Source organism: Phalangium opilio, unplaced genomic scaffold (genome assembly GCF_054372755.1).
Source record: "Phalangium opilio isolate 3A_F unplaced genomic scaffold, DU_Popi_V2 ptg000082l_1, whole genome shotgun sequence".
In the NCBI taxonomy this organism is placed as follows: Eukaryota; Metazoa; Arthropoda; class Arachnida; order Opiliones; family Phalangiidae; genus Phalangium; species Phalangium opilio.
In genome coordinates this window covers 4,910,479-4,922,090 of record NW_028324189.1, presented here as the reverse complement: position 1 = coordinate 4,922,090, position 11,612 = coordinate 4,910,479, and the positions used below count along the sequence as shown (strand labels likewise).

Below are 11,612 nucleotides of genomic sequence, written 5' to 3'. Positions count from 1 at the left end.
AACCATTTGGAAGTTTATTCTTGGTAGTTAACTTTAAGTTAATGTTAGTCAATCGATTTTACTAATAAAGTTTGACAGTATACCATAGCGGGCTTCTTGAGGGCTAAATTAGTCAATTCGAATCCGAATCATTTCAGACACCTAACTCATCAATTAGAACTATAAACGACCCAAAATTCAATGCCTTTCACTATACACCAAAATAATTGTATATCAAATACCGATCAATTCAAAAGGTGAGTTAGCGCGAATTTTCAAATGGGCGAAATTTCACATTCTTGCCTTATCTTTAAGAAAAATAGTGGAAGTCAACTTTCACTCACCCACAACAGGATTCTGAGACTTGGGATTGGTAGTCCTGGCCCATGAACGAGAGAAAATGATTGCGGCAGCAGCGGGGTAAGTGGACGCGTCAAAGCCACTCATACGACAGTGTCTCTGGTAGTTGGTCGTCGTCATGACGTCTTCTTCAAAGTTAGTACGGTATTCTTCCGGTTCGAAATACCGAATCCGGGACGTTTGTCGGGTAACAAGCCGGCACCTTTTTCGCGAAATGTCCTTTCTAGTGTCAAGATGCGGAATGTGGAGTATCGCTTTAAGCACAGTCTGTTTTACGCATTCTCAAATGGAGAGAAAGGAAAGGATGAAGAACAAAAAGAGACGTTCTAAATTCCAGGGAGATTGGGAAAGGCCCTTCGATACCTGGCAGATCCCAGCCTCTTCAACGATGCCGATCCTGCAATGATATATAGTGTCTATTACCGGGCTATCTCCACTTTTCTATCAAAACAAACTCCTCCTTGATACGAAAAAAAAAGAGAAGGGAAAAGTAGTAGAAGAAGCGAGGCGTGTTTACGCGTAAGGGGTGCCGCGTCCGAAGCCTAGATCTCGAGTCCGTATGTAAATGCGGGGAAAAAGGGAAAGTATCTGGGAAAAAAGGAAAACCCGTCTTTTACCTAGGAAGCGTCTCGAATGAGCCAAATACGAAGTTGGAAAAGAGGGGTCCCCTTGTTTTAAAACCCCAGCAACGGCTGCGGGGAGAAAAGAAGAACCGAGGGGTTTGTGTTTCTATAACGGACCCGCTGATGGTCCTCTCTACATACGAAGAAAACCCTCCGTAAAAATAGTACCGAGGAAAAAGGCGAGAGAAAGGGGGGATACCGAAGCCCATTGGAAGCGAAAAGAGAAGCCTTTTTGAAATCGCTTAAGCCTCCGAGATTTCGCCAGAGCCCTCTCCCATTTGCCGTGTCCGTATTGGTTTGCGGAAATAGGCCTACCTGCGGCTCTTCGAGAACTCCATATCGCTTTCACTCGACCCCATCCACCCCCTTCCAACGTCCTTTCCTGGCCCCTCTACCCCCTCCCCCCGCTCACCCCCTATTTTTCCCATCTCTTCTTTCAGATACCCCGTGCCTAGTTCAATCTCTTTACCATATATTCTTTTCTCTGGCGCCATCCAGGCAAAAACGAATGGGAGAAAACCTACCAAACTCGAGTCCTCCAGCGCTAGGATCGTTTCCCCAATAGCCCGCGAAAAGCTCCCAGATTTTCCTCTTTAATTTAAGTTAAAACAGAGTACGGTGCTAGTCGTATGATCATAAATAACAAACCGGGTGGGTTACTTTTCTTTTACCGTATATACCAACCACCCTTATACGCCTACACCACGTATAGACTGGGATTTAGACCGCGGTATTAGCCCGAGCTTAAGAGCTAGCTAGGCTCAGTAATCGGGGACCTTCCCATTCGATCTCGCCTCGCGTACCACCTTACTAGTACACTCAGATTTTCATAACCCCTTCCTACATTATTCCCAATTTTCCTTTGAAATCCTTAGACCCCTAACAACAAGCAAAGCCATTGAAACATTATTGGGATTTTTTTTTTTCATTCGGTTTCCAAACATATCATGATGGGTATACAATGTACAATAATTCTTTTCGTCTATGTATCGAGGTATAAATTTTCACCATCCATGTTTAGTAATTTAAAAAGAAAAATAATGTATGACTTGGAAACAAGCGACTTCCAAAAAACAAATAATATACGGGACTAAATCCCTTTAAAACACATTTTAAAACGGTATTCTGGCGCTGACATATCGCTGGAAAATCCGGCTTTAATGTTTTTTACCGAAGAGCTAGCTAGCCTGGTTGAGCCTAAAACCGCCCTCACACTCTGATACTTTAAAGGGGTCCCTTCTCAAGATAGAGTGATAAGATTTAGTAAAAGAAGATAGAGTGCTAAAGGTTTTTATATAAAACATAGCGTGCAGGTACGAGATATAACTATGTATATGTAATAGGGACCCCATCTACGCAGGGCTAGAACGTTAGAAGAAAGAAAAATCTCCAAGAATGAATGATATGAGAGCGCGTCTCGGGCCAATGGCCAGAGCACGAGCTTGGCCGCTATGCCCCATCCATTTCACGGCCTAATATTGGGAAGATTCGGGTATAAAGAGAAGAAATACCCTGTCAAGATTAGTATTCTATCCATGGTCTTTTTTTTCTTCTCTCGGCCATTTTTTATCTTTCTTGGAACCCTCTGGTCGCTTGATGAATACGCTTTTCGGTTCAACGTTGGATTTGGCTGACTCGGAATCCAAATACAGTTTTTTTTCTCCCTTTTTTGCAACCGAATAAGTCGTCTAACATAAAATTTTCTAGCAGTCTGAATTTTCAATTTTACAAAATAGATTTCGTCCTAAGGTAGAGAGAGGGTCCGTTGCCAAATCCTCGATTAATAGGTTTAGAAGTTTACAGAATTAATCGTGAGCCGCACAAAGTGCACCCCTTTTGGATCAGGGGTATATTAAAATCAATACAAATTTAAATGAGAATAAACTGAATAACATAAGAGAAAATATAATAGAAACATTTTAGGGAGAGAAGCCTGCTTACAGGGTGAACAGAGAAATCTTACAAAAACGCAAAATATTTAGAATTAATGAGACAGAAAATTAAGATATTCTTAATGGAGATCGTAACAAACATGGCGTAGAATACTTAGCACTATTCTTAATAAGAAATAGGCCTTAATAATGATAGGAATTTGAAATAAATTATATCAACTTCATCATAGCTCCTGTAGAAAGGTTTTACCCTCTGAACAAAAGTGTTCAAGCGAGAAACACGCATCTAGGGCATTTTCAGTGATTTTCGTAAATATAAAATTATTTAATGTGGAATGTTAGGTTTGTCTAAACGAGTACCAAATGTTTTAATAACTTTGATCTATTTGGAGTCATAAAAAAAAACAAAGGGGCACGTGGTGGAGTTGGCGTTGGCGTGAGAAATTGATTGGCACGATTACGGGGAATTTTTTGGAGATTGGAGATAACATCTGCTTTTGTATCAAGCTAAAAGAGCAAAACCGGAGATTTAACAGTCATTGCACCTCAATAAACGGCAGGCGGTTATTATTGGCAGCATACATCTCAATTAGGGAACAATTACTATTCCGAAGCGTGCCCTGTTCACATATCCTTTTCTAATCCATTGAAGGGTTACGATATCCATAAGTTCATAAGATATGTTCACCATAAGTTTGTCACTGGTTACAAACTGGAGCTTGTCATGAAGTGACGTAGGTGATAGATTATCGTAAAGCGACGTCTGGTGAGGCGCTGTCAAAGGCTTAGTACAGACTAAATAGGAACTTAGATAAACTGCAAAATTAACCGAGTGTAGTCAATTCTCGCTTCCGTCGTTCTTGAACTAGCTCGATCTGTAAGTCCCTAGCATTACGAAGTATAGGTAGTCTGGTCCTTTAAAACGCATTCACGAATTGCATTTTCGAATGCTCATTGAGCAGTTGGACCAGTTCGTAATAAAAACCGATATAAACGGACAGCAGTATAACAAAACCATCAGGTTTTAACATTTAAAAGGTGTTAGCAACAAATCGAGGAGGTGGGCTATCAACTTAATAAAAAACGAATCTCAATAGCAGAGCCTAACTTCGTGTGTGGTAATGTTGAGTAGTATGGTCCTCTTTAAATGATAGACGAAGTAGGCGGGTCAATCGTGGCCCTTCTATGGGTCCGACACCACGATCTCGAGCGCGAGTGAGAGGCGCGTGCCAGTCAGGAAACCAGCTGCCAACTCTCGCGGTTAATTAAGCTTTAATAAAAGGCAATTAAGTCATAACGTTAAGGGTGGAGATGGGAAGGAGCTACACGTACCGTGGGCCTTGGTAAAATACCTTGAATTATTAAAACTATAGGGGTCTATCTCCGAACTGCTATATTAAAGCATTAAGCGGACCATAGATTTTCGTTTAGATTTGCATGACCGAGGAACACTTTGTTGCATTTTTAAATTCCCTTCCCTGGGTGAAAATCAATTAAGGCGCTAATGATAAGACTTGATGACTTTTTAACAGATTTTTTAGCGCGAAATGTTGCTGCAGGCTTTTCTAATTTAACTCGATGGTAGTAGCTATTTTAATAAGGCCAAGAATATGGGCGTTTCTGCATGCGGCTGGCTTTACTGACGTGTATCTTTTGGCAGAAAATTTCAATTTTAGAACTAGATTTTTTGTCACTTTTAAATACATTAATACTGCTGCTTAAGCTACCTACAAAGATAATGGAATATAAAAAATTTAGAGTCGCTAGCTAGCTTGCTACTTATTTTAAAGGTAAGACCCAGACATTTTCTTTTAATTTTGCTTGAAAGAACAGTTTGTAAAATATTGAATATTTCAAAACTGGAACACACATTTGATTGTATCTTGTTTAATATTTTAAATAGATGCACGGTCCCAATAAAAAAGGGAACAGACACTCGGAATCGGGAAAAATTATTGTTCTGGGCGAAATATCTGAAGAAAATAACCCAACAAATAAAAATATAAGAGGAAAATTGTAGCTGGGGCCTTTATAACATCGAATTTTCAGCCCATCTCTCAAGATATCTATATATACATATACATATAGAAAGAGGGAGAAAATTTCTCTCGCACTTTAGCCTACTCTAGACCTATTTTCATCCTGGCGCCCCTTCGGAAAAGGGATTAGAAGGGATTTAGAAAAACGGAGAAGTCCGCGAGACAAAATTGACGGGAGACTCCGTAAAAGACGAGAGGTGTAGGGGGGGCGAGAGATGGGTGCGTAGAGGAGCGAGCACGTGGTCGCCGTCAATCGTGACACCGATCCCCTTGGACCCGTCCAAATATAATGGGGATGTTACCCCCGATTCGACCCTGACTGGCCCTGCTGGTACTCTTAGAACCCGAGGGGTGGTTGGAAGGAAGAACAGCCAACGCGACTATTTAGATTTGTTAAGTCTTTCAAACTATTATTATATTCGAGGCTCCCTTTATTTTAGTGTCCGAAATAAAAATTTATCTCTGCCTCATCCAAACTTTGCAGGGTCCAGTTACTTTAGAAGTAGCACCATGGGTTCAGTCAGGGTTACGAGGGTTGTTGACTGGCGCGTGTCTTAGCACGCGCACTGTGACGATGGAAAGTCATATTCCGTTTCACCAGTGAGTCAGAAAAAGATTTTCATCGACACTTCCATATGAGGGACAATAAATATAATTCAACGGATGGTCCTGGGAACAAATTATTTCTTATCTATCGTACAAATGTAGGAGGATATTTGAGAGATATTTTATAGTTTAATTAGTTTAATACTCTGCTAAAATATTAACTGAGTCAGGCTTAATTTATTGCACTTGGAATAGGTTTATAAGAGTGAAGAAAATATATTACAAACTCAACCGCGCGCCTTTCCCAACCAAAAATTATAAGAAGTTGCGAGAAATACCGCTAGAGAGCAGAACTGCATCTGTACATCAAGAAAACCTTGGTTATCTTTATCTCTTGCCAGAGAGAGATAGATCTATAGATAAGTCAAGCTTGTCTTATAGATTTGGAGAAAAATTTGGGAAGGGAAAATATATAGCGCCCTCTATGAGTGAAACGTTTCGCATACGATTGTGATTTAATCTTCATAAACTTCAACATCAAGATTATTGCAGAGCATACATTTTTAACCTACTTAATAGTTTAGCTTAAAAAGTAGTACCTTAAATGGATAGAAAGTATTTTCGGATCAGATCTATTGAATCGATTAATTTAGCGTGCGCTTTCGAGTTTTAGTCAGTCTCCGAGTTTGATAAAACCAGGGGCGTGCCAACCACGGGGGCAGCGGGGGCAAAGGCCCCCGCTCTGGTGACTGAGTCTTAATAGTAAAAAGTTTCATTGAAAGTGAAATTTTCATTACCCAGTGTACTATTGTTGTGAGAGGAAGTCAGTTTTTGGAAGTGATTAAGAAAATACAGGTCTTAATCATTAACATATTCGTAATATTTATAAATAAATTATTTGAAGTTCTTCAATTTTTACTCCGTGGAGTTATGTAATAACCAATGGAGTATGGGCTGATGCCCAGTTATTTGGTGTGATGCATGCGAATAGATATTGCACGTGATTCCATAAGTATTGCAATCCTAAAGGGGATTGGTAAAAGTGACAGCTTTGATAGTTCAAAAATCGTCGCTCGAGGACGGTTTTGAAGTTGAGTATAAAGCTCAGGTTGTCGTATCTTTGTAGAAATGTAGAATCATTTTTAAACTAGTCCTGGAAATGAAGAATTTCGCATTGTTTGACAGTCTCAAGAATGTGTCGTTCCAGACTTCCACCATTTTTTCTTTACACATACATATAACAACCACGGTTTTCTATACAGTATATTGTTCGAATTCTTTCGCATATAACAGTGGCTAATCATAGAGCTGATTAACTGCCAGCTCCAAGAGAGAAAGGGTGTAACCGTGTAGCCGATACGCGCTTCAAATTATTGTAGCTATCAACTTTGGGAAAGAATAGGTAGGCTAAAGCAGAAGTCCATTAAATTAGCCTAGGCTAATTTAATGGACTTAGGGCTATAAAGACATATTTTCTTTGCGTTTTTACTATTTTCTACGATTTACGAAAAGAGAGAAATGTATCCTACTCTAGAAATGGCACCTTATAGAATCGTGGCCACTGTATCCCACGAGTATTGAATTGGTCAGGCATTAAATCTCACGTTCATGCGGACCTCTTCATAACTTTACAGCGCATGCGAGATACTGTATAGCCTTAGATAATTGATGAGTGCTGAACAACATTGAAATACTGCAAAATAATTTTTGCTCTTATATGAGTTTGGAAAGAGGTTAAGGTGGCTCAAAGTTGTTTACACAAGTGCAAAATTTTTTACACAACTTTCTCTACGAGTGTAGGATTTTGCCCCCGCTCCAGTAAAAAGGTTGGCACGCCCCTGGATAAAACGCAACATGCCCAACATGAGCTTCACTGTATGCCATACCATAGCAAGGGGGGACTATCTCTCTCAAACTTTGGGCTTTCTTCCGAAATTCGTCGCACTCGAGCCTGCATGGGGTGAGTGACGTAGCTGAATGTCTAGGATTAGCTCCAAAACGTGTAAGGCGGGCTCATAGTATGTATGACTTTGTCTGTCTCTATTGAACTTAGGACTTAAAAAGGGTGTTTGCTTCAACTGAGATATTAAAAGTGAATTGATACCTTACTATATTAAATAAAACACAACCATGGATATTTTAAAAATTTATTTGCTTCAACTGAGGTTTGCTAAACCGCGCAGTGTAAACCGGCATTATTTGCCTTAGGAAATTCCCAATCAAATACAAAATATCAACCTGTAAGAATTAAGCCTTGGTTAACTACACTTTAGAAATTAGATTACATTGGTTGTCAGTCTAAAATTAACGTGACATGGACAGTGTGAAAACTAATTATTTAAATACTAAATAATAGCCTAATTGGCAATTATTTACCTTGGTTAAACTATGTCAATCATTATATTTTAATACATTTGAAATGCAACGGACATGAACCCGAGCGGCGGCCGAGCCGAAGGCCCGAAGCTGATGGGTACTCTACTCGAGACTGTCAGCATGCTCTCGGGTAGAGGATGGGAGAGGCGAGGAGAGGAGAATGGAAAAAAATCGAGGGCAAAAACGCTACGTCTTGTTTTATTTTTTAAGACATTCAGTGACGTCTCTCCTAGGGAAAACATAGGTGTCGTGCCCCCCCACCATCCGTTCCAAAACTCCGAAAAATTACCCCCCATTATAAGCCAACCTATATAAGCGGATGCGAGTTTAAGAACCTTGATACCATAGAGTGTACAAATAGGAGGACTAGAACCAATCATCCTTGCCAAGTCATTTTAGGAGTTCTCGCTGTTGTTTAAATTCATCAACATGTTTCACCCAATAGACCATTGCGCTAGGCCTAAGAGGGAAGAACATGGGGGGGGGAAACTCCGCCTTCCGCCTTCTTTTTTTAAGCCCATTGCTCTTATACTTAAAAATTGGGCAAATGGTGCGAAAACTCTTTACTGACGCACATTTTATTTATGTAACACTTTTACACATGAAACCACTTTGAGTTAAACTTATTATTTTTAAATTTTTCTCAATGTAAACTGTTTGTAAAACCCATAGTTTTACGTACCGGACACGGCGGAAGACCCAATACCAATAATTAAGACTTTTATAAAATTTTAATTTCTTTACAATTCGTGTAAATATGAAATTTACAAAACATTTATTTCTCTGTTGGACTAGAACACGAAGTGGGTGCTACGGAAGCACTGGCGTAGACTCTGGGTGGACACCACCATGGAAAGTCACTCGGTGGACTAAAATCAGCCGGTTTATGGCTATATGGAACGCAGGACCAAGGAAAAGGATGAACGCTGTTAGACGTCAAGGGCGATGTAGGCGACGTTGACACCAGTGTCGGCCAATTGGGACCTAGTCTCATAGCGTAAATTGTGTCCATTTTGGGGTAAGGTCCATAAAGGAACGCACCCAATTGGGAAGAACAGGAAGACACATCTTGATACGACAGTGACGTCATATTGGAGCGACTAGTCATTGGGTTTACACCGTCCCAGTTTTCCGATGTTGGGTGGTGCTCTAAAATCAACCAGACCCAAATATTTTTGCGAGTAAAAAAACAAGTCGAAATTTTCCAAGCCATGCTTATTTAGTTTAACTTTGGTCAGATAAACGAAGATGTTCATGCCGTGTCGTGCAATAGACCAATTCCATTTAGGTCTATATAACCTCCCAAACTATTTCCCTTAAGTTCACAAAGTGGTTTCATGCCAGAAATAGCATAACTCTCGTGCAGTTCAAAGAGATTTATCATAGCGATTCTTACATAAAGAAAATTAACTTACTTTGAGGCGTTTCTGATGTCCTTTCAGTGGATTGGTAGTCAAATTCGGCGTTGGAATAGCACTCTTTTTCGTTGTGGTTATCTTCTCCAGCTGGAGACTGATTCGTGTTATTCGATTCCACATCCGTTCGGTTAGATGACTCGGTTGGAACAGAAACCGGAGACCTCTTGGATACATCCTGAAGTTTTATTTTGACTTTATCCTTATTTTTCGCTACTTTGCGGTACTTGGCCCTTCTATTCTTGAACCAGACCTACAAGACAAAATAAATAAACATTTTTACTTAATTACTGGGCTGGTCTCGTTAAAAACAATAAAACGTACCTGTATTCTAGCTTCTGGTAACGCGGTACATAAAGCTAACCTCTCACGAGTGACCACATCAGGATATTGAGTCTTCGCGAAAGTTTTTTCCAAAGCGTCCAGTTGCTGATGAGTAAAAGCCGTTCGACTACGTCTCTGTTTTCTTACGGCCACACCGGCTGCAGCGGCGGCCGCTGCAGCAGCTGCTGCCCAACTCATGGAAGGAAATCCAGCTACAGCTAAATTTCATGGAATATTTCAGGTAAGTTACACTAACCTCTCAACACGGGAGCTTTTAGAAATGTACCTGATAATCTCTCCCGAGCGTGCCATGGTAACTGATGAGGTGAATTCCAACATATCGCAAAAGGCAAACTCTGTTGATGACTTAATACGGTGTCCGACAGCAAGCTCGATGTCCGAGATGAGGACAAATCGGCTACAGGTAGCAAAGATGGTCGATAAAAGCCAGTTCCTCCTGGTAAGTCCTGAGAAAAAGCCGTACCACCATTATCAGTTGAGGATGTAAAAGATAGAGATCCTGACATTATGTTGGCTCAATAGGGAATAGGAAAGAGCCGAGAAAAACTGCCAGATTTATACAAGTTTGGTTTGGCTATCCTTAGGCCTACTCTGAAAATTATATCTCACACCGAAAAAGTGATTCGCGTGCATAAGAGAACTGTTTGGATAAGAGGGACGTAAAGGAAGCGGCCGGTACTTCAACGGCGAGAACCCACGACATTTGATACGACAATGCTAACAACGGAGCTAGTTGTATCAAGAAGCCAACGTTTATGCTATACGGTAAAATCGAGTGTTGATCTAGCTCAAATCGTTTATGGAAAAGTTTAAGGTATATTCGGAGAACCTAAAATACTCGGATTACAGATTGCTCCGTTCGCATCGTTCGAACCTTACCATCGCGTCATATGGTAAGCGAGCTACGCTTAACCGACGAGTAATGCGACTGAGGTTAGTTCTGTAAGAGAGTTAGAGGGTCCACTTATTACCGACCTCGTACGATATGGAATACTTAGCCTACAACTCTCATCGACACCGAATTGTGTCGTCGTCGAATCGCTTCCGAACGAATCGGGTTACGTTACGAGCAGAAGCTGGCCGAGCAGCGTGGATTTCCCAAGTGGCCGCGGCCGATCAGAAAGCGTTAATGGGTCGACTCTCACATCAACAACGCTTTTGAAAATTTCTTTAACAGCTTCGGCTCTTCAAAATCAAAAATCGACTTTTTAGCTTTTCGGTGCGGATGAAAAGCCCCAAAATGGGGTCGTTTTCCTCGCCTAACTCTATGATGTCTACACGTTCAATTTTACAAGCTGCTGTAACAAGTATTGAATATCATAACTTTATAATTTTGTATACCATTAAGGAATCTATCTCATCATTGTTTACATAGTGATGGCTTTGGTTTCTTACGTTTGAAAGCACTAACGCTGTTTATTATTAAAATATCGCTATCATTCCCAGAAATAGAAACACTCACCATGTAGATGGGTGTGTTGATACGTCTAACCCGGTTTCGAGATAGCGAACGAATGCCCCAAAACATCCCAAAGTATTCTAACGGTGTTCTTTCCCGGGTCCCCAAAGGTTTACTCTTCGCGTTTTTTGGTTAAGGTTTTAAGGGGAAACAGACCAATAAAAGATGGGGTAGCAGCTATGATTGACAAAGACGAGGGCTAAAGAATCGGAGGAGGAAAGAAGACGATGCGAGAGGATAATCCGGCTTTTTTCTCCATTCTAAAAAAAATCCTTTTCTCTATCTTCGGGGTGGTTTTTGCGGATAGAAATCGGGGGCGGTTGCGGGAGCTTGATCGAATAGCGTTAAGAGCCACCCAAATCCGATTAAGGAATTCGAACGCCGCCGCAGCCGCAGCGAGAGAAGACTGTATAATGCCCGTGAAGAAGTAAATAGACATTTAGCCTCGTGGACAAACACGATGGAGATTCACCATCCTCACTAGGCTTATATAGCTTCAATGTTGAAGTTTCTTCTTTAGATGGAAATCCTTTTGCGCCTAGATATTCGGCGCTAATAGCGGGATTTATAGGAGAGAA

At 40.7% G+C, this 11,612-nt stretch overlaps 1 protein-coding gene across 2 annotated transcripts; it reads right to left on the bottom strand.

Moving 5' to 3' along the window:
- Nucleotides 1-8,377: 8,377 nt before the first annotated feature.
- On the bottom strand, nt 8,378-11,302 carry LOC149651096 (uncharacterized). 2 transcript variants are annotated; one of them, XM_089847877.1, is made up of 6 exons: nt 11,038-11,152; nt 10,455-10,760; nt 9,841-10,021; nt 9,555-9,772; nt 9,231-9,483; nt 8,378-8,964 (listed from the first exon to the last, which is right to left on the bottom strand). In XM_089847877.1, exons 2-6 carry the CDS (start codon nt 10,455-10,457, stop codon nt 8,591-8,593), a joined length of 1,029 nt encoding a protein of 342 aa, XP_089704003.1. In that variant the 5' UTR covers nt 10,458-10,760; nt 11,038-11,152; the 3' UTR covers nt 8,378-8,590. The 2 variants fall into 2 exon arrangements, with proteins under 2 accessions (XP_089704003.1, XP_089704002.1); XM_089847876.1 differs by lacking the exon at nt 10,455-10,760 and having other exon boundaries at nt 11,038-11,302.
- Between the last annotated feature and the right edge of the window lie 310 nt (nt 11,303-11,612).

Coding starts and splice junctions, on each gene's coding strand:
- LOC149651096 (XM_089847876.1), bottom strand. CDS start 11,103: ATGTTTTGGGGCATTCGTTCGCTATCTCGAAACCGGGTTAGACGTATC. Junction 10,022..11,037: donor TCAACACACCCATCTACATG/GTGAGTGTTTCT, acceptor GCTTTTTCTCAG/GACTTACCAGGAGGAACTGG. Junction 9,773..9,840: donor CGCTCGGGAGAGATTATCAG/GTACATTTCTAA, acceptor CATGAAATTTAG/CTGTAGCTGGATTTCCTTCC.